The sequence below is a fragment of the Anser cygnoides genome, chromosome 3 (genome assembly GCF_040182565.1).
Source record: "Anser cygnoides isolate HZ-2024a breed goose chromosome 3, Taihu_goose_T2T_genome, whole genome shotgun sequence".
Lineage (NCBI taxonomy): Eukaryota > Metazoa > Chordata > Aves > Anseriformes > Anatidae > Anser > Anser cygnoides.
The window spans coordinates 123,206,874-123,228,956 of NC_089875.1; the positions used below are offsets into that span (position 1 = coordinate 123,206,874).

Below are 22,083 nucleotides of genomic sequence, written 5' to 3' on the forward strand. Positions count from 1 at the left end.
TTTCTTACACCAGTAACATTTTATTTTGTCATCTTCTGATCTTGCCCCTCCTGCTCCAAGCCTTGTACACCCTGTACAGAAGTCCACATATTTATACTTTGAGTGCAGCACTGCACACATGGTGACAACTGTTTCCAAAAGGCAGTGTGTAACTACTGTATGTAAATCACAGTAGAGCACTGCATGCTGTCTTACTACTTCCTGACTGCTTTGCTTATTACATGGAAGAGGCAGCTCTTGAAAACACCCTGGCCATACAGTGTTTCCCATCATCAGGACTGACGTGATTCTGGTAATAACACATACATATAAACCTGCCTGTTCACCAGGCACTGCAATGGCTTCCCTGTGAATTTCAGTGCCAGATACCAATTTTGGTAAACAGGAAAAATTCAAATGGATGGCAACATGTAGCCTATTTTCCTGCCTGCAAAACTACAAGGAAAAGGTCAAGTTTTACAACTTTCTGGAACAGCGGATCTTTGGATAACAGAGATTCTGGAGAACATATTCTGTCAAAAAAAGGAGTAGCATTGCTTGTGCTGTTTCTTACTATTTCTGTAACATCTGTTTCATCTCTGGAGCAAAGGAAGATATTCCCTATGAGCCAGAGATCATACCATCATGTGACTTTACAAAAAATGAATCGTTTTGACCTTTTCCACACAGGAAAGCCACTGCTAATATATCTCATCCATATAAAGGAAGCAGTATTGAAAAGAAACAGGTGATGTAAGATAAAGGAGACATCTACAGTGCTTACTTGCAGAGAAAAGGATGCTATGGGAGTGTGGGCATGACAAAGAACAACACACTGGGGCAAGGCAGTTCAGTGGATTCCAGGCTGCAGCATTACCAACACTGCAACTGTAGATATGCACCATCTTGCAGCAAGTTTGTTTCCCAGTTGAGCTTGAAACAAGCTATCTTCAGAAGACCCACACAGGTCAACATTTTACATTGTCAGGTGGTCTCCAAAAGGCCAGTGAATCTCCAAAAGGCTGGAGAGTATTTATTCTGCACTGGGTGGGAAGACCTTCCTTATACACTCAATGTCCAGTACTAAAGAAGACAGATACCAGGGGAATATCACGTTCCTGACAAGGAAGATAATGTCCCATCACTTCCAAGCAGACCAAAGCTTATATGCTATTGTTTAGTGCCAAGGCTAGACATCAGTGTATGAATTACAGACTGCTGTGTGCAACAGACTGGAGCAGTAAGGTATTTGCTCTTCTGTGGTATCCTTGCTGACAACAGATAGGACAGCTAAAGGGCAAACTAAAGCCTTCGTGTTCTGCATGGTGCTGCTTAATTTTTTGTGCATACTGTGCAAGAAAGGTTCCTCCCTTAAAGGGACCTAAACACTGTGCTAGTCAGACTCTTATAGGGAGAACTGCTTAGAAAGAACCCTGGTCTCACCCATCAGGAAGAAGACAAAACAGAGCTGCTGTGCTGGAAACCATTAAACAATTAGCTAATGTGACCCAAACTGAGACTGCAACCAGAGCAAAGACCACATTGGGTACACTGCTAGTCCCACTGTTCATGGGAACTACACCAGGAGAGGTTGCCTCTGTACCACAGCTTTGGTTCATAGTTTCTCACAACTGACCAGATTCAACAGTTTCAAAATCCAGGTCACAGAGCGGAATGAAATCACAGTTCCAAAGGCATTCAGTTGCTTATATTAGTGCTGTGGGTTATGAGACTGACAGAAGTGGGGCTTGTAACTGGAACGCTTTAGGATTACTCCTTCCCTTCTTCCAGGGATTTATTTCCGGCCTCGCTTGTGGCTGGATTTTGGAAATTTGGCTCTCTGTGCAACTTGGGGCTCCCCCTCCTCACTACTCTCGCTCTCGTTGTCTACCCGCTGTGGACAACCTCTCTTACTTCTCCTCATTTTCTCAGCTCCAGCGCTGGAGAGCTTCTTGGCAGCCAGGGACCCAGTTCTCTTCTTTTTGCCCCGGGTCAAAGGATGTTTCTTCCGTTGCTTCCTCTGCTCTTCTCTTTGGCGGATTTTCATTAGCTTCTCAAAGCTTTTGGTGGTACTTGTGTTCACATCAAACCAATCCTGGAGGGTTAGAAGGCAACAGGTTGGTACTAATGGAGGAAATAACATACAAAGACTATCAGAGCTTATAATAAAGGTGCCTCTGCGGGACAAGGGTTTGTTGAAATGTGAGATCTGGAAAAGCAAATGACTAAGACAATTCTCTGTTCCTTGAAGTTCTTCCTAAGGTGTCACTGTCTCAGAGGTGTCAGATTTGATTTAGCAATTGGCTAACTAAAGGCAGGGAAAATGCTGAAAAGCTGAATTGAACAGCAGCAGCTTGGGACAAGACCTGTGATATGACAGAACATTTGCTCCCCAGACCAGCGCATAACAGCTACGTTTAAGCATATTAAATGCCACTTGAACCCAGGACCCTGTTTCCAACAGTAAGCAAAGAAAGAATATAATAGGGCAGGCATCTAGCATTTCCTTCCCAAGACACCCTCCTCACCTTCAACAAACAGGTTTGAGGACTTCAATTCTGCCTGCCTTACCTCAGCATGCACAGAGTTGATGTGATACTTGACCCCACTCTCTGAAACAAATTCTTTCTCACACAGGAGACACTTGTATTTGCCAGCCACAAAATCTCCCTGGCAACAAAACAAAAGAAGAATACATCACCAATTGCTGCTTAGGAGGCTGATACACCTATATGTTGTACTTCAGTCTTGCTCAGCAGTAAGAAGTAGTCTCTTATTCATACTAGACTATGCTTTATCTACAGGAGCACTCACATTATTGACCAGTTATACTCACAAAGCATAGAACTGCCCTGTGAGATGTTATAAGGTCTCAAGCACTGTATTTGGAAAAATGCTCTTTTAGCTGTGAAAGTACAGGTAGGACTGCAACTTCACTAAAATGCATGCCATTAAGATGCTCCCTCCTTCAGTGTTTGCAACGGCAACCCCATTAGCACATATGGAAGCACTGAAGTTGTGAGGAATTCAGATTAGATGGCAGGACAACACCTTGAACAAGCAGATAACTGATGAACAGAGACAGTCAGGATGTTAAAAAAAAAGACGAGTACAAGAATGCTACCAACCAAGGTACATGTGCCAAGATGAGATTTGAGTCCTGAGACACTGCCATATACAGATTCACAACCCTGAAACAGAAAAAAAAATTAAAAAAAAAAATCAAATGTCTGTATCAGCATCAGCAAAACTCTATTTAGAAATCACTTCTTCCTGGATGAAAAAAAGACTTACTCTCTGGAACAAAATTCCCAAAGGGCTGAGAGAGGTAGAGGAAGGGAGACAAGTTGTAAAGAGAAGAAAGCTCCTTGTAAATAAGACCTTCAAAAGGGACTTAAGATATCAGTAAGTTAAATGTTTCTAGTTTCCGAGCATGTTCAGACATAATAAACTGACTTCTGTCACAGTTACAATCACTCTCTATCTAAAGCCTGAGTAAAATCATAGAGTCTGCATTTTGCCTAAAAGGCAGCAAAGATTTGAACAAAGTACAGGGGCAAGTGCAAGACTCTACAATCTCTCCTGCCCTGATCTTTTATCTAGTGGCATAGAACAGAAGTACTGTAACTAACATCAATAGTCCCAGTTAAAGGGCAACTTTAAGGGCCTAACCCATGTGGGTTAGGTATCAGTCTCAGGATACTAGAACTTGCTCAGCCAGCAGCCCACAATCTGAAACGGAAGGTTAGGTGCAAGACATGCTTCTGGGTTACTGGTCAGTGAACTAGAACAGCTGCTTTCTGGGGTCAGCTCCATATAAAACATCATGCTGCAATTCTTATACTTGGAAATGGCACGAGCCTGAAAACTGGGGAGGGAGATCTGAGAGTGGGATAGGGACGGGGTAAGTCCTTGTCTCCGTATCAAACCCAGATGAAAGCCACTACTGACCCTCGACTATCTAGCAGTATGCATCACATGCATCATGTGCACTACTAGTTTCTACCAATGTGGCCATTTCTTCTCACTGAATCTGACTGGTGACCGCTGCACAGGATTGTAAGAAACTATGTGCACATGCATAAGCAACCCTAGACCAGGATGACATTCGTGAGTCCTTCATAGCGCATTTCAAGCTTTCAAAGTAAAACTAAAGTGCTGTGCCAAAGTTCCTTTAACCTCAAATTTTTGTCTCTACTTCTCCATCCATTCCTCTATAATTAAGATTTAGAACATCTGCTAGACAGCTGGAGCCTGTCATTTTTCCACTGCTCAGTCATACCTTCAATTGGACTAGCACCTAGAGGGATGTGAAAGCTGCATCAGTCTGACACAAAGGTACCAGGTCTGAAGGGGACAAACACATCCCCAAAGGGTTCATCCCTAGGGCAACAGTACAAACACTAACTGACCATACTGAGATGAAGCAGAACTCGTCTCCCACAGAAAGAGAGACAAACTGCAGTTTCAAGGCTGTGGAAAGCTCTTGGCTCATACAGACCTGACATCTGCCCCCTTTGAGGCTTCAGAAAGACTTAAGGATTACCTGATTTGGACAGTGGACTCTTCGGTACATCTTTATCTCCGTTTTCCATTTGCACAGCACATCTTGACTAAATGTGGGCAGTCCAGGACGAGTATATTTCAGCTGAGATGAAGAAATGAAATCAAAAGCTGTAAGCAATGCTAGCTACGCGTTGTGACAAGCACATTCCCTTCTCTCCTATTTTTTTTGACAGGAGTACTATTTCTTTTCCTATTCTAACAGACAAATTCTCAATTATCAGTCTTCTCCCATCCTACTGCTTCTAAAAGCATAACTGAATCTGGAAATCCCCTACAATACCAGAACACAAAACTTCCCACACCTTTGACTACAGTTCCTCCAAATGTACTTACCCCATTGAAATCATGAATCATCCTTTCCCCTTGGGTTTCCCTTACAGCCTAAGAGTTGCTTCTGGAGACTGCGTGAAGCCTGACAAGCTATGAAATACCACTGCATGGTGGCAGCAATTTGCAGCCTCTGATTTGTGAGCAACATGCTGCCTATAACTGCTTTCACTGCTTGTGCCCATTGAAAATTACAGCTCCTATAGCAATAGGACTTTAAAAGTCATTATAACCTAACTGGATAAAATACCTACACCACAACAATTGCTAAAGTAACAATACCGTAATCGAAGATCAGAGAGGGCAAAACCTGACCTCTTCCACAAGAAATTACTTCTTCAATATTAATTTCCATGGACCATTAAACACTGGCAACTCTGGGGAGATACCAGTGCAAGACTTATCTGATAGGCAGAAAGACTCAAACCCTGTAGAGTGTTTTTAAGACCCTGTACCTTCCGATCATCTGGAATCAAGTCCTGCAGCACTTTTCTCTTGGGCCACTCTTTGGCCAGCTCTTCTCCAGCTAGCTCGTGGAGATAGTAGATTGCCACCTTTGCAGATCTCCTCTGAACTCTCCCTGTATTATTTGGCTCCCGTTTTATTTCCTTCAGGCTTTCTGTTCTTCTCTCCTCATGGAAGAAAGTGACCTGCAATGAAGACCAAAAAAGGGGAGCCTCATTCACCAGTTCCTATTTCAGCTACAGTAAGTATTGTGAATTACTCTGCCAAATCCCTCAAAAAAAAAAAAAAATATGCTGAAGCAGCTGTGGTTCACTGACAGGAGTGCATCCCACTGCCAAGACAGACCCCAAAATCTACTCAGGGACACAGCAGTAGGGTCGAAGTAGAAAGTTTCGTGCAGCCACTGGTCTTGAAAGGGTAACACATCTTTCACTGTAAAATTTGCATGGACAAGTATGGTATTGCCTGTTCTGCTTCAGTGATGGGTCTTCTAAAAGCAAAGAACTCAAAAATTACATGTGCATTGGTTTTGGTTGGGATAGATCTAATTATATTCATAGTAGCTTATATGGTACTCTATTTCGGATTTGTGACTAAAGCAGTGTTGATAACACACCAATGTTTTAGATATTGCTGAACTGTGCTTACACAGCATTAAGATATTTTGTTTCTCATACTACCCCACCAGTGAGTAGGCTGGCGGCACACAAGCAGCATGGGGGGGAAACAGCCAGGACAGCTGACCCCAACCGAACAAAGTGATATTCTGTACTATGTGATGTCATGCTCAGCAAAAAAAGCTGGGGAGAGAAGGAGGAAAGGGTGGGTGGGGGGAATGTTTAGAGATATGGCATTTGTATTTTCAGGTAATCATTACATATGAAGCCCTGCTTTCCTGGAAATGACTAAACACCTGACTACTGGTGGGGAGTAGTGAATGAATTCTGTATTTGTTTTTGCTTGTGCACACAACTTTTTCTTTACCTATTACATTGTCTTTATCTCAATCCATGAGTTTTCTCACTTTTACTGTTCTGATTTTCTTCCCCATCCCAGCAGGGGTGGGTGAGTGAGCAGCTGTATGGGTTAACCCACAACAACATGTTAGCATCGTTCTTCCATGGAGCAAAAGTCAGGCTGCCAAGTTTACTGCTGACATAGAGACTTACTATTAAAAACTTCATCCTAGTTACAAAGGAACAAGGACAGAATACTACAGAGATAAAGGAAAATGCAGAGATTTGCTATCTCTAATTATCCACCCAAGAAGCAAACAGAAGCCTACATGAGTCTCAAGTATGAATGGTCTGAATTACCACAATGCTATCCTGATATCTATGGTAATTTGCACTTACCGGCCCATGCTTAGATCGGAGATGGTAGACAAGACCTGCCTTTGATTTGTATGCTTTCCCACAATGATGGCACTTCATCGCCATTTTCTCCAGCTCAGAAGCAGCCTTCCCACATTTTTTAACATGATATAGGTATCCCATTATGCTAGTGAAGCTGCCTGTGCAGCCCTGTCAACGTAGAAGGAAAAACACATGGAGCAAATTCCTTCCTGTTGCTTCCCTGGTAATGCATCATCCCTCCAAAGTCTCTCATGTCTTAAAAACATTAACTAGGATCTTGAAACAAAGCCATCTTTTGCCATCATCAAAAGCATATCCAGCAGAACTTTCATAATATTCTATGTTCATGCATCTGATGCTGTTCAACTTAAGATACTTTGACAATGCAGCTTACCTCCCTTGTACACTTTAGTTTTCCCATACGCTTCAAAACCTTCCGAAGGCGGTCTCGTTCAAGCTGTTCATCCAGTTCTCCTCCCTCCTTCACAACTGGCTAAAGCACAGCAGAAGGATGAAAGAAAAATACAGGATGCTCAGCATTTATACTGAAGGAAAGCTTTTAAAATAATTAAATCCCTGCAACTTGTGATTTTGCAAAAGTGTATTTAATACCATGATCCCTGTCTATAACCCAGAAAACCTGAATTATCTTTAAGAGGAGTAAACTGTCTGAAAACCACTTTGCAGATAGCTATGTATGAACAAAGCCTTGAAAAGACATGGTCTCAAACTAGAGTTGCTGGTAAGGACACGGTCGTGTATTTCTATAATTACTTTTCTACCCTTCTGCCTGGGGAAAGTATTGACTCATCTCTAGACTGCATCTTTAATGTTTACTCGTCCTACCATTTCCACTTAGGTTATAGCTAAGCAGACTACCTGCTGTAATAGTAATTCATCTGTGATAAACTACAGCTAAAGTTCTTCTCTATTCTTTCTTCAGTGGTTATTACATATTATTTCCTACATTACCTTATACTAAATATTACATCTAGATTGACTAAAAAAGTTAAAAACAAAAAAAGTTAAAACTGGGTGACAGACCTATTCCTCAGGACCGGAATATGATACTTGGCCTCTTTCATTTACTAGTACAGCTGTAGCTTCAGAAATCACAGTACTGGTAACTACGTAAATGTAACACTAATGAATTTTCTAAATCTTACCCAAACTTCTGAATAACCTTTCCAAAAGTTATAATGTTTCTTTAAAGTAAGAGCAAAGAAGAAAACCAGACTGCAGCATTTGTAACTTTACAGCAAATAGGCAAAAGCTAAATAGCTTTTTCTGCTTTTTTACCTTTGAACATGGTGAAGAACTAAAATCTGGTCTGGTCTGCTCTGGATGCAGAAAAACTGCCACTTTCTAGCAAAAGACTGAAAAGTGCAGTCTAATGAGCAATGGACTTTTCCTGATTGAGAATGCCTTTTATGTGTGACATATAACCAGCCTAAACAGAAATTAATCTCTTCTTTCTAAGATGCAGCATCCCTATCTTTTCTGGTAACATACTACAGTTTTTCCAGATCTCCAATCTTAAAATAATGATAATAGGTAAATGAGAATTGAGCACCTACAACATTTGCAAAAACACAAAATATTCCATTTCTGTGTGCAGCAGGGAAGGAATGAAAGACTATCTTGCCTGTAAGACTTTCAGATGCAGAGCAGTCGTGTTACCTGATTGTTATGGTCTGCCATGACATGGTATTTCATCCCTCCTAAAGACTTCAGCTGCTTCCCACAGTGATGACATGTGAACATTTCCTACAAATAAACAAGGACATGGTATGTTTAACTGCAAATTAACCAAAGCAGTGGGAAAGTCTCTGGGAGAAAGGAGCACAAGAGCAGAACATTTTATTCAGGCCTGGTAATTGCCCATTATAAATAGAACAGATTTTACAGAAACTAAAATCTAGGGGAACAATGAGATAGGTATGCCTCTATTCACTACCATAAAACTCCAACATGCTGAGCAAGAAGCACCACCTGCAGCTTCTTAGAGATGTATAAAAGGCTTTTGCTTAGGATTAAACTGGTTTAAAATGTAACACAAAACAATGTACAGGCATTTCTACCAGTAATATGAAGAGAATACAGAAAACATCTCTCTTGTCCTCACCTGCCTGCAATTTAACATGTGTTTCTTCAGTCCTTCTACAGTCTTTCTCACCACAGCCCGGCACGTTGGACAGGTAACTCGACCTTTGTCCTGAATTTCCAAAGACCACTGCTCTTCCATACTACCTGTCAAAACAAAGGATTTGCAATAAAACGGCAAAAGCAAAATCTTTTTCCGTCAGTATGCTCGATGTATCCTAGAACGAAATGAATCATATGCTAACAAACTTGTGTCCTTCTACACTTCAACAGTTTTAGCTCATTTGCAGCTTTAAATGTGTCATGTGACAAGGCATACATCTCTCTTTTTGGAATATCAATTGATAAAAACTCCTGACGCTATCATCCTCTTGTGAAAAGACTTCTTTTGTTTGTTCAGCAGAGATTTTTTCTTCATTTATTTTTATTACACAATTACTTTCACATGCAGGGTAAACTCTTCTTTTGGCAAAAGGCTTTAGACAAAAGTAGGCACAGATGTGACTGAATAATTTTGGGACAAAATCCATGGTTCAATTCTACTAAATAAATGTTTAGAACTTTACTTGCGTTAGACTGTGGTTTTGGCACTAAAAGTGAACAGAGCTGCACCACCACACTAAGACACTCAATGGCCAGGGGAAAGTACCCTGTGAGGCACGGTTTTCAGTTCCTGGTCTCTTTTTGAAATGTCAAGCACTCACTTTAGCCAAAAGGATTATAAATTACTGAAACGCGTTCTGGGAAGAAAGCGGCTTATAAGACACCTACTTGAATTCTTATCATAAAAATATCTAAAAGCTTTTCTGCTTGCCCAGGAATAACAGGAAGGGTTTGTCTCTCCTCAGTGGTTAGCAGGAAAGTCTGCAAGTCAAACAGCACTTGGCAAAAAACTGCGTAGTTAATGAGCGCTGTGAGCTACGCATACACTTGATGAGTAAAGGCTAGTGTTATTTTTCTAGGACAGACTTCTTCTGTCTCTGGCTACCAGAAGAAATGATATGGCAGCAACAGCTGAAGTTTTTCCTGCAAACATATTCTGCTGAATAAAAATGTACAAATATTTTTTGAGTTTTGCATTGAAATTACTTAAACAGAATTCTTAGTTCAAAAATGATTCCTCCATCACTGTCCCATTATGCAATGTTTTTAGGGTTAAGCCATGCAAAACTATTTTATCAGGCAGCAGGCAGTCCCTCCAATACTGCTCTGCAATATTGCAGCAAGATAGCAGCCACTTCTTTCGTGTCAACAGCAAATTGAACACCAAAATGGAAACATCAGAAACACAGATGTTACACAGATTCAACTGACAGAATTACACTTATCTCTTACCCACTTTATAAACAATTCTGAGCAGCTATTCCTTCTTACCTGTGCCATAGGCTTCTGGTTCTTTCTGAACACAGTGGCCTTTCATCTTGGAGTTTTGTTGTGCTCCAGCTTGCTGTTTTTTTCCTGCTATAACAAAGAAAGACCAAGAGACTTAAATTCTGTGAGCCATGTTACAAAAAAGGAGAGCTTGGCTAGGAGTTTGCTATTCAGTCTGCTGTCTCAAACTTACATGTTCAGACAACTCAGACATGTTCAATGCTTTTTTTTTTTCTTTTTGAAAATCCATAAAGGAATTTAAAGATTATAAACTCTTCTCCTCTCAAAACCCATAGCTATTTACAGCTGCAGGCATTAGTCTAATCCAGACATTTGGGATGGCCTCAAGTTGCACTAGGGGAGGTTTAAGATGGCAAATAGGAGACATTTTTTCTCAGAAAGACTAGTTAGGCATTGGAACAGGTTGCCCAGAGAGGTGGTGGAGTCACTATCCTAGGGGCGTTTAAGGAAAGGTTGGACGCGGTGATTAGGGACATGGTTTAGTGGGTAATATTAGTGGTAGGGTGATGGTTGGACCAGATGATCTTGTAGGTCTTTTCCAACCTTCATGATTCTATGAATGACATCAGCCATCTCTCAGCACAACCCATCAGGCCCCATGGGACTTAGGTACGTCCAGTTTGTTTAAGTGCTCTAACCTCATCTTCCTCCACCATGAGGGCAAGGGTTCCTTGCTCCAGACTTTTCATCTGGTCTCAGGTGCCGGGGATTCCTGAAGTATGGTTTAACTGATAAAGCCTGAAGCAGAGGAGTCACTGAGTACCTATGCCTTTTCCATGTCATTTGCCACCAGTTCCTTAGCTCTATTCATAGAGTACCCAATTTGGTAGGACCATCAAGTCCAACTCCTGGCTCCAGACAGGACCACCTCAAAAATCAAATCATATGTCTGAGTGTTGTTCAAATGCTTCTTGAACTCCAGCAGCCTTGGTGCTACGACCACTTCCCTGGGGAGCCTGTTCCAGAGCCCAACCACCCTCTCAGCAAAGAATCTTTTCCTGATATCCAACCTGAACCTCCCCTGACACAGCTTCATGTTGTTCCTTTGGCTCCTATCGCTGGTGCCCAGCACCTACCCCACTACTCCCCCCCCCCCCCCCCCCCCCCCCCCCGCCTTGAGGAAGCTATAGACCATGATTAGTTCTCTCTTCAGTCTCTTCTGTAGGCTGAACAAATCAAGTGATTTTAGCTGCTCCTCACATGTCTTCTCTAGACCTTTCACCATCTTTGTTGCCCTCATTTGGACACACTCTAATAGTTATATATCCGTATATTGTAGCGCTGAAAACTACAGACAGTACTCAAGGTGAGACTACATCAGCACAGACTAGAGGGGGACTATCACTTCCCTTGACTGGCTTGCAGTGCTGTGCTTGATGCACCCCAGGATCCAGTTGGCCCTTTTGGCTACAGGGCACACTGTTGACAATTTGCCATTGATCAGAACCCCCAGATCCCTTTCCATGGGGCTGCTCTCCAGACTCTCATCCCCCATTCTGTACATATAACCAGATATATTCAGCAGTGCACCCACATTTTACCTACTTTACTTGTAGAAACTTTTTTTTTTGCCTTTCACATCCTTTCCCAGATTCAAGGTTGGCCTTGGCTTTTGTAATGTTACCCCTGAAAGATTAGACAGTAACCCTATACTTGTCTTGTGTTACATACTCCTACTTCCACCTCTTGTACACTTCCTTTTGCAATTAACCACTGATTAACAACCCTAGACTGTTCTTCCCCTACTTCCTACTTTTTTCCACCCTCTGATGGACTTTAAGAGAGACTGAAATCAGAATAATCGTCACCCACCTTAAAACAGACACTACTCATCAGTATCCTACAACATACACAGAATCAGAAATAGAGTTGGAAGATATCAGAGGATAGCATTTGGACAGAAAGGAAGTCTGAAGTACCTGAAGGTCTGTTACTAGGAATTAGTTATTTATATTACCAGAAATCTTCTGCTTCTTCTTAGGAGAGTCTTTAAGATCTTCACCTTCCCCTTGCTCAGATTTCCTCTTGCCTTTCAAAAGTACTTCTCCTGCTAACAAGCAAGAATAGAAATGCTTCAGTCTTATTAAGACTCAGCCTGGGTAACAGCTTTGTGTCTGTCTGCTGCCTTAGTTTTTCCTCATATTCAATACTTCTGAAGAAAAAAAAAGTTTTTGTGAGGCAGTTGGACACCAGTGAGCTAGATATAGTCTTCCAACTCAGGAACATTAGGCACTCCATGGCCTGCAATCCTCCAATACAGAGGACATGGAAGAAACAGTGCCATAGCATGGTTTGGGGAAATTGTACTCCTCAGGAAGAGAGAAACAGAAGGTGCTAGGTTATATCACAAAAAGCTCAACCACACATACAAAAAGGCGAACAGAGAGACAATAGCAAGTGCAGAAACATGAATAATGTCCTGTCTACCCGTACTATTTCCTAGGCTACCAAAGACCTGAAAAGTTGGCATCACTCAGACCTCCCTATGCACACAGAATACAGAGTCCCGCATCTCTCCATGAGCACAGAGAAGTAAAAAAAGCACAATGGCAAGCAGGGGAAACCAAACTGGGGATTCAAAGAAACAGACAACTTCCTCCCGGGTTTGTCCCAGGAGATCCACCAGCCCCACCGTTGAGGTATGAAAACCACCAAGATGAGGCAGACCGGGGTGGTGGTGAGTGTGGTTTTAATGCCTAGGATTATGGGACAGATGGAACGCAAAGGAAGACCATTTAAGTATTACACATGACATCAGAGGATGTTTAGGGGAGGTATCAAAGACAGGGAAAGGAAGGGAATGATGTGGGGAGGAACACATGGGAAAACAGAGGAGTAAGGGGATAAAAGGGCCACCTGCTAGTAAACATACGGTTGGTCAGCATACAAACCTGCCCATGCCTCGCACTGAATCAGCAGAGTTTCTGGGTGCTAGACTCTGAGGGACTCTGTATTCTGTATGCACGTGTTCCTAAGTGTCTGCAGAGAGGTCTAAATGCCAGCAACTAAAGTGACACCACAGGTCATATGGGCCAGTATGCCTGTGGTGCCACCAACTGGAGAGTTTGTGAGCATGTGTGTGTGGCAGGGCAGAAGGGAAAGATCACAGTGGAAATAGGCTACCAGAGTGATGAGGGGAATCCCAGACAACTGGCAGACAGCAGAATCTGAGCCTGTCTGTAAGGAGGTCTACACTAGCAACTGGAGTGGTTCTGTGGGCTTCAGGAGATAGTGGAGATAGTGTGTTCATGTACCAGCAACTCGGAAGACCAAGAGGCAGAGGCCAGCTACTGAGTACACTTAAGCATCTCTACACTAACACACACAGCATGGGGAATAAACAAGACGAGTTAGAGATGCATGCATGCCTGCAGGGCTATGGCCTAACTGGCATTATGGAGAAGTGGTGGGATGGCTCTTGTGACTGGAATGTTGGAATGGAAGGATACAGGCTGTTTAGGAAGGACAGGCAGGGGAGGCGAGGAGGAGGTGTAGCCCTCTATGTCAATCAGCAGCTGGAGTGCGTGGAGCTCCGCCTGGGGGCAAATGAGGAGCTGACAGAGTTTATGGGTAAGGATTACAGGGAAAGCAGGGACAGAGGACATTATAGTGGGAGTGTGCTACAGATCAAATGATCAAGAAGACCGAGCAGATGAGGTCCTCTGTAGACAGAAGCAGCCTCACATTCACAAGCCCTGGTTCTCATGGGGGTCTTTAAACACCTCGATATCTGTTGGAGGGACAACACAGCAGGGCATAGGCAATCCAGCAGGTTCCTGCTATGCACTGGTGATAACTTCCTTCTCCAAGCAACAGAGGAGCCAATAAGCAGAGGTGCTATGCTGGATCTCATTCTCACCAACAAGGAGGAGGTGGTGGGGAATGTGAAGCTCAAGGGCAGCTTTAGATGCAGTGACCATGACATGGTGCAGTTTTGGATTCAGAGGTAGCAAGGAGGGAGCACAGCAAGCTCGCTACCCTGGCCTTCAGGAGAGCAGACTTTGGCCTCTTCAGGGATCTGCTTGGTAGGGTACCATGTGACAAAGCCCTGGAGGGAAGAGGGGCCCACAAAAGCTGGTTAATATTCAAGGACCACCTCTTCCAAGCTCAGGAGTGATGCATCCCAACAAAGAGGAAGTCAGGCAAAAACGCCAGGAGGCCTGCATGGATGAACGAGGAGCCCAGAGGGACCCGTACACGCTTGAGAGGCGGCCCTGTGCAAACCTCAGGAGGTTCAACAAGGCCAAGTGCAGGGTCCTGCATCTGGGCTGGGGCAATCCCAAGCACAAATACAAGTCTGGATGGAGAATGGATTGAGAGCACCTCTGCTGAGAAGGACCTGGGGGTGTTGGTTGACAAGAAGCTCAACGTGAGCCAGCAATGTGCACTTGCAGCCCAGAAAGCCAACCATATCCTGGGCTGCACCAAAAGAAGTGTGGCCAGCAGGGCAAGGGACATGATTCTCCCCTTCTATCCCGCTCTTGTGAGACAGCACCTGGAATACTGTGTTCAGCTCTGGGGCCCCCAGTAGAAGAATGACATACAGCTATTGGAACAAGTGTAGAGGAGGGCCACAAAGTTTATCAAGGGGATGGAGCACCCCTCCTACAAAGACAGGCTGAGGGAGTTGGGGTTGTTCAGCCTGGAGAAGAGAAGGCTATAGGGAGACCAGAAGCAGCAGTCTTCCAGTACCTAAAGGGGGGCTACAGGAAAGCTGGGGAGGGACTCTTTATCAGGGAGTGTAGTAATAGGACAAGGAGTCATGGCTTTAAACTGAAAGAGGGTAGGTTTAGGTCAGATATAAGGAAGGAATTCTTTACTCTTAAGGTGGTGAGGCACTGGAACAGGTTGCTCAGAGAAGCCGTGCATGCTCCATCCCCAGAAGTGTTTAAGGTCAGTGTGGATGGGACTTCGGGAAACCTGGTCTAGTGGAAAGCATCCCTGCCCATGGCAGGGAGGTTGGAACGAGATGATCTTTAAGGTCCCTTCCAACCCAAGCCGTTCTATGATTCTGTGAAACAGAGTGCCTAAGTCCAGCTACAGGTGGGATCCACACAGAGATACACATATATGTATATATAAATGCTTTTTTTCACTCATTAACATATCTTCATCCTGATCAGCCAGGGAGGGAAACAGGATGGATGCCATTGCTGCTGTTTGCAAGAGTGCTTGAGCATGTGTGTTTGTATTGATCTGTGTGTCTGGCTGTATATAGATATATATGTTGCATATATGTGTTTGTACCCATGGGATTATATGCTCAGTCTTGTTACTGGTTGGGCCTGAGGGCATGGAGCTGCAGTGATGTCACCTCTATCAAGCTACCAAATTTGGCCCTCTCTGCAACGGGATGGAATACAGATTTGATTTAGAGAAAGGAAAAAAATGCATTACAGAATGAAACGCCACATGGGAAGTTTGAGATACAGTTCTGAAGCCAGGAAATCTGAATGTCCCTACAACAACATAAGATCCCATCCACTCCACATCAGAAAAATCTTAAGGAACAGAAGTGGGAAAACAAACCAAAGAAAAACATCTAAAAAAAAAATCTAACAGCCATAAAAGCCATGTTTAACCCAGAATACTGCTGAATGGTCCACTTCTGTACATTTTAGTGTTGCTTTGTTCTATTATTAAAGTTCTCACAGCATATTCCTGAATCAATTGCCAGAACCCCTACAGATCTCTCTTCTACAGATAAAACTGAAATCAGTCACAGAATCATTACTTTTAAGAGACAAGTCACTCAAAAGGAACTGCGTAACACCAGAGAATTTTACATATGTTTCTGCAACAGAGGAAGTTTGTCTCTCCTAACACATAAGCATCATTACCAAGATTGTAATTTGTGGCTGAACTTCAGCATGTCTTTCAGAAGTCATCAAATCTCTCACAAAAGAACTGAAGAGAAAACCAGTTTCGCATTGAGCAAAGAGTGATGAGTACCTTTTTTTGCTGAAGATTTGTTAATGCTGTTTTTTATGCCTCTCATTTCCAACCAGTAGGCAGGCCTGCGAATGGTCCGCTTGCTTCTGGACTCTCCACTTCCGTTCACTTGACTCTTTGGTGAGCCAGAAGAAACGTTGCTGGTTGTCTCATCATAATTACTGTTCAGTCCTAGGACAGTAGTTTCCACCTCCTCAAATTGCTTAGACCTGGAAAAGTTCAACTTGAAATTATTTATATATAAATATATACACACACACGTATATACATACACACAACCATAACAGCTTGACAGACAACGTCCCTTTCATCCTCCCAAGCACTCTAAAAATTCAGCTCACGTCACCGAATCTCTTGAGTTTTGTACACTGAAAAGTACTAGCAAGGCAAAATGTAAAAAGTGGTATTATTCAATACCATATCTTTTAGAGTTTGACATTAGAAAGCTACCCGGGAACACTAGTAAAAAAAAAAAAATCATCCTACCTCAGCACGTCACCTTACAGATTAGGCACAAGCTCATCACAGTTTAAAAATACATATTTAAGCAACCAGTGTGGATCTCACAAGATCCTTATCAAACAAAACAAAAATTGTTGCAGCTCTTAAATTTAGACAACTATGTAAAGACCAGATATAGTTTTTCAAGAGGAATCTCTTAGTCCTCCCCCAGTGAAATTTGACATGAAACATTCACATACTTTTTATTTCCCAGAGACCTCTTGGCTTTCTGTTGTCCGTGATGTACAGGCCTGGTATCCTAACAAAGCAGAACAATTCGCATTAGCAATATAATTTTTCTTCTTGCATGCTTGTTTTCCAACCAAACACAATCACCTGCATTTTAAGGATATGCATACCATCCTTATGCAACCTGTTGTCTTTGGCAACCAGAACTTGTTCTGTAGCAAGGAACCCTTTCATTTCCAGCTAAATTAGAACTGTAATCAAAACAGGGATGAGCTCCTCTCTACTTCCCATACAAAATCCAATCGTACCCTTTGGACGGGGGCATGAAGGAGTTTTCTTGGTCTCCAGTTAATTCAGTGGTACCTACTTTCTGCCTATGACTTATCACATCATGACAAATACTTTAGATTGCAACTTACTGTTTTTTCTACAGTGCCTTTTTCCTTAATAATTCCTGCATTTTCCATGCCAAGGATGTTGCCTCCAGTCTCTTTTAAGTTTTCTTTCCATTTTTATCTTAATCGTTTTATCATATTCCATCAGTTGCTGTTTCCTTTATCCACATCACATAAACTTTTTTCATTTAGCAAAGATTTTTCGTCATTTACTGATTGCTACTTCTTATGCTCACAGAATGGTTTGGGGGTGGAAAGGACCTTAAGATCATCTCGTTCCAACCCCCCTGCCATGGGCAGACACCTCCCGCTAGACCAGGTTGCTCAGAGCCCCATCCAACGTGGCCTTAAACACTTTCAAAAATGAGGCATCCACAACTTCTCTGGCCAACCTGTTCCAGTGCCTCACCACCCTCAGAGTAAAGAATTTCTTCCTTATATCCAAACTAAACCTACGCTTTTTTTGTTTAAAGCCATGATTTCTTGTCCTATCACTACACTCCCTGACAAAGAATCCCTCCCCAGCTCTCCAGTTTCAGAGTTATCAAGGAGGTGTTAGTAAAAGCAGGAAGTGTCCCACGCTACCACGACTGTCCCTATCCCCAAGGGAAAACCCCTGGGACCTGGGGCAGGTATGACAGGCTTAGTACTTTTACAGGACTCCCTGTTTCAGTTCCCCATTTTCATTTTTTCCTCAGTACTTCACAGATAACGGTCTCCTACAGTAAAGGCCTTTCAGACAAAACGCACGACCAGCGCCAGAGGAGCCAGCAGCGCGCTGCTGCCGGTCCCTCTCTCGGCCGGACAGCGCTGGACACAGCCGTCCCGCAGCCATCCCGCAGCCGTCCAGCCGCTGCCGGGCTCCAGGCCTTCAAACAGAAAGCTCGCGGCTGCGCGTCGCGGGCGGCTCTCCCGGCGGCCCAGAGCGGGTCCCGCCTGCTGCCCGCCCCAACGCTCGCTCTGGGACGCAGCCCCAGCCAGCGGGCGGCGGTGGAAGGACCGGGCCCGCTCACCAAGCCGGGGCCCGCGCCGGGCTGGGGCGCTCCGCGCCGGGCCCCCTCTCTTTACAGCCCAGGGCCCAGCAGGACCCTCGGGGCGAAGAGGAGGCGCCCCCGCGCCCCGCCGCGGGCTGTTCCGGTGCCGCCGGCTCGCTCCCGCCGCCGGGCTCCATCTCGCGGCGGCTCCCGGCGCCGTGTGCGCTCCCCGCAGCCCGGCCGCACGCCCCCCGGGCAGCTGCCGACGGCGCTGCTGGCGAGGCCCCCGCGGACTCACCGAGCCGCCACCACCCCTCATGGTGCCGCCGCCACGTCAGCACGCGCCACGCACGCACGCGCGCGCGCGCGCGCGCGCGCGACCGCGAGGTCGCTCCTTCCCGGCCGCTTCCGGCCGCCTCCTCACGGCGGCCGCGGGCCCCGAGCGCCGCGGCGCCGCGCCGCCGGCTGCCTTCAGGCCGCGATCGGGCCGCCCCGTGCAGGGAGGCCGCGCGAGCCTGCGGTACGTAACCGGCCGGCGGCGGAGCAACGACGCGCGTCATGGCGGGAAGCTGTGAGGCTGGTCCCCGCCTATCCCCCGCGCCCCGGAAGAACAAGCGGCTGCTGGGAAGATGGCGGCGGCGGCAGCGCCGGTGTGCGTACTGGTGCTGGGCATGGCCGGCTCCGGGAAGACCACCTTTGTGCAGGTGAGAGACGGCAGCGGGGAGCTGTCGGTTTTCCTGCCGCTGTCTCCACGTCGAGCAGGGCCTGACGCCTTCTCGTGTCCCTTTAGCGACTCGCGGCTCACTTGCACGGCCAGCGCTGCCCTCCGTACGTGATCAACCTGGACCCCGCCGTGCACAGCCTGCCCTTCCCTGCCAACATCGGTGAGTCCCGCCGCGCCGACGCGAGCCCGGCTCGCTGGTGCTGTGCTGGGTGGTCGGCAGCTTGAGGCTGGTGAAAGATGGAGGTGGTCCCGGATCAGAGCTGGCGCGTATTTGTCGAGTCCGCAAGAACAGAGCAAACGCCTTTTGCCATAAGGAAGTTAACCCTTTTTTTGGTATACTGTTTTTCTTACGTTTCGCGGAAGGGGAGGGAGGCTGTGTTACGTAAGGCATTTGATTAGGCTATTTATCTTCTCTTTAAGAGATACCAAGACCTACCGCGAAGAGGGCTTAATTTTTTTTTTCTTGATTGTGAATTTTTAGGACCGAAACTGTTCTACCATTGCATTTGTACATATTTTATATTATTTTCTGTGGTTTAGTGTGCACCTTTTCTTTTTCCCCTTCGTTTGCAATGAGCGTTTTAGCAGATTCGATCAGGTTTCCTATTTTCAGAGCTGTGGTAGCTGTATGTGCAACCAAATAACTTTTTAAAGCTCTTTAAAAGACGTTGATTTTAGAGAAAATAACAATAAACAGGCTTTACGTGTGGCCATTCCAAAAGGTTTGCTGTTCCTAAAAGCTTACCATACCAATCCTTAGGTTTGTGAGGGTTCTCTCTTTCAAACTTTCTAAGGTTTGTCAGTCTGTTTCTGTAGAAAATAAGAAAGGTAGTGGTACCAAAGTGTTTTTATTGATGTCAGATGAAGAATTCCATAATGCATTGTAGTGCTGGATCTTGCATAAAGTGGATCTTTATGCAAGTGGATCTTTATCTCACTTAACCTGGTGCTGTTTTGCATGAGTTACAGTGAATTTCATGTATATGACGATAATCTGTTAGATTTTATTTATTCTACTTGTGAGATTTTTCCTGTTGGTTCTAGATCTATTAGTGAGGAAAAAGGAGACTTGCTAGAAAGGGAAAGGCTTTCACCAGTCTGCAAATCGATAAGAGATAAGACTGTTTTAAAAGAAATGTATTAAAACTATTTATATGTATTCCCACTTTAGATATCCGGGACACGGTGAAGTACAAAGAAGTCATGAAACAGTATCCTTTTTTTTGGTCTTACAGTAATCTTTGAAATCTTGGATATTGTAAAAGTTGCCTGTCACTTCTGCACATCAAGATGAAGGGGACAGGGGGCATTGGGGATTGCAGTAATGCAGACTAGTGCGTGATCAGAATTTTTGACTGTACTTCTTACATGAGAGATTAGAAATACATGTTAAACAAGATTTGACACTTAGGTGTAAGAAGTGGGCTAAAAGTGTTTCTGCCTAATAGTACCTTTTTTACAAATAACATGCACTCCATCCGCTTTTCTTGTGTGCTTTTACTTTTCATGGGGGAAGCCAGCAGCTTTTTCCCCATTTATTTACAAATCTCACGTTATTTATTATTAAAAATATTCAAATTACTATTTGCTCATAGTAAGTGAAGAAAACTATTTACACATTGACGGTAATCAAAGCGCTGTTGTCTCTCTGAATCTGTAAGACATCGGCCTGGGGGCTTACACTGTACGGTAATTTGGTAACTGTAGTTCGGTAACATTACACTAAAATGACTGCAGTTCCAGAGAGGTATGGAGGTCCTTTGTTCCTCAAGTAATAGCCTTTGCAGATGGAGTTAATATACAGTTTTTGGATTTGACATACTAGCATGACTCTTACATTTACTCTTTTAGGGAAAAAGAAGGGATGATGGAGGTTAGGATTATGATTTTGGCTGTTATTTGATAAGGAGTTGCTAGCAAAACATCCAAACATAAGTTTGAATTTAGTATGTAGATGCATTTCTTGCTTTGCTCTCTCTGTTAGCCATCATTGGAGTTTAAGTATCTCATCAAATAGCGCTTAAGGGGCGTGTCTGTCAGCGTGTTTGGTTATATAGAGCAGTACCCCTAGAAGACTGTATGTACTAATGAATCAGTGCTGGTTCTTGTGAAGTAAGGAAAATACAGGATGTAGTTAAGAGTCTTTGTTTCCATGAACATAATTAGTATAGACCCATATGTGTGAAAAATAATTTTGAAATCTTCAAGACATTTTGAGCGTCTCTACAACGTTAATTCCAATTCTTTCCATTTAAATTCTTCTGTGAATGATTTGTGTAAGAAATCTTTTAATTGTATTTTTGAAGTACATATTCTTAAAAATGAACTGAATTCAGGACATTTTTAAACTCTGAGTTACTGGCTGTGCTGTTAATCTTTTTTGGAAAGACAATGATGGCTTTAGTATATAAGTGCACTTTTTTTCTTTTTTTCTTTGCCTGAGATGGTAATGCTTGAATAATGGCAAGAGGAAGCCACGGTGTAGCTTCTTTTGTCAGTCACATGTGTTTTAACAAATAGCAAGCAGTCCTTCTCTTGCACAGGTACTGCATCACTTAATTGTGAGACTTAATTGTGCATGGGGAGAATTGTCTTTTGCTGCAAGGTATCCAACACACATTGTAAATGGCCAACTACTATCAGAATTTAAAAATAAGCCCTCTGAGGTCTGTATAGTCATCTGCTTTCCTAAATGGAGTGTCTAGATATGGGCTGGGCCCAAATGGTGGAATAGTGACCTCTCTCAATCTTTTTGCTACAAGATTTGATCAGGTATGAGGTTGTTCCTATGTGATACTGAGCTATGGATACTGTGCTGGGGACTGGATTTTTTTGTGTAGCTGGAGCTTCAGAAATCACTTTTGTTTAACCTTTAAATATTGTTTTGAGAGTTAATAGTATTCTCCCAATTTTGGAAAGCAGCCAAATTTCATTAAGTCTCATTTAAGGGAGATATATCTTTTTTTCCCCAACTCTTTTTTTATTTAAAATTCGGAAGTTGTATGTACAGAACGTCAATTCTTAAGTCTTTGTATATAACTATTCTGTTGCGTGACGTTCAGTATAACATCATCTTTTATATGATTGCTCAGATTTTGAAGTAGGGAAGCTCACTTCTGGAAACCAGCTAAGTTTTCCTAGGGTTATTTGATAATTGACTA

The 22,083-nt window shown here is 43.7% G+C and overlaps 2 protein-coding genes across 10 annotated transcripts in view; one reads left to right on the forward strand and one right to left on the reverse strand.

Moving 5' to 3' along the window:
• Positions 1 to 18,664, reverse strand: ZNF512 (zinc finger protein 512). 5 transcript variants are annotated; one of them, XM_048055194.2, is made up of 14 exons: positions 18,497 to 18,664; positions 16,841 to 16,899; positions 16,140 to 16,348; positions 12,145 to 12,234; positions 10,170 to 10,253; positions 8,818 to 8,942; positions 8,373 to 8,459; positions 7,087 to 7,185; positions 6,693 to 6,860; positions 5,328 to 5,522; positions 4,526 to 4,627; positions 3,108 to 3,170; positions 2,551 to 2,649; positions 1 to 2,074 (listed from the first exon to the last, which is right to left on the reverse strand). In XM_048055194.2, the coding sequence occupies exons 1-14, from the start codon at positions 18,515 to 18,517 to the stop codon at positions 1,775 to 1,777; spliced, it is 1,701 nt and encodes a 566-aa protein (XP_047911151.1). In that variant the 5' UTR covers positions 18,518 to 18,664; the 3' UTR covers positions 1 to 1,774. The 5 variants fall into 5 exon arrangements, with proteins under 5 accessions (XP_047911151.1, XP_047911150.1, XP_047911149.1 ...); XM_048055193.2 differs by having other exon boundaries at positions 10,170 to 10,256; positions 18,497 to 18,661; XM_048055192.2 differs by having other exon boundaries at positions 12,145 to 12,237; positions 18,497 to 18,657.
• Positions 18,643 to 22,083, forward strand: part of GPN1 (GPN-loop GTPase 1) — a 23,657-nt gene continuing 20,216 nt past the window's right edge. The window contains exons 1-4 of one of the 5 annotated variants that reach the window (XM_013201602.3): positions 18,726 to 18,902; positions 18,989 to 19,082; positions 20,094 to 20,133; positions 21,628 to 21,694. In XM_013201602.3, the coding sequence (XP_013057056.3) occupies positions 18,828 to 18,902; positions 18,989 to 19,082; positions 20,094 to 20,133; positions 21,628 to 21,694 (276 nt within the window). In that variant the 5' untranslated portion in view covers positions 18,726 to 18,827. The other 4 variants (XM_066995321.1, XM_066995320.1, XM_066995322.1 and 1 more) reach the window with 4 other exon arrangements.

Bases quoted from the DNA above. Each gene is read 5' to 3' on its own strand.
- ZNF512 (XM_048055190.2), bottom strand. From the start codon at position 18,517: ATGAGGGGTGGTGGCGGCTCG. The intron at 12,238-16,139 runs GTACTCATCACT...CTTGCTTGTTAG, and splicing joins CAAATCTTCAGCAAAAAAAG to CAGGAGAAGTACTTTTGAAA. The intron at 7,186-8,372 runs GTAACACGACTG...GCTGTGCTTTAG, and splicing joins TGGCAGACCATAACAATCAG to CCAGTTGTGAAGGAGGGAGG.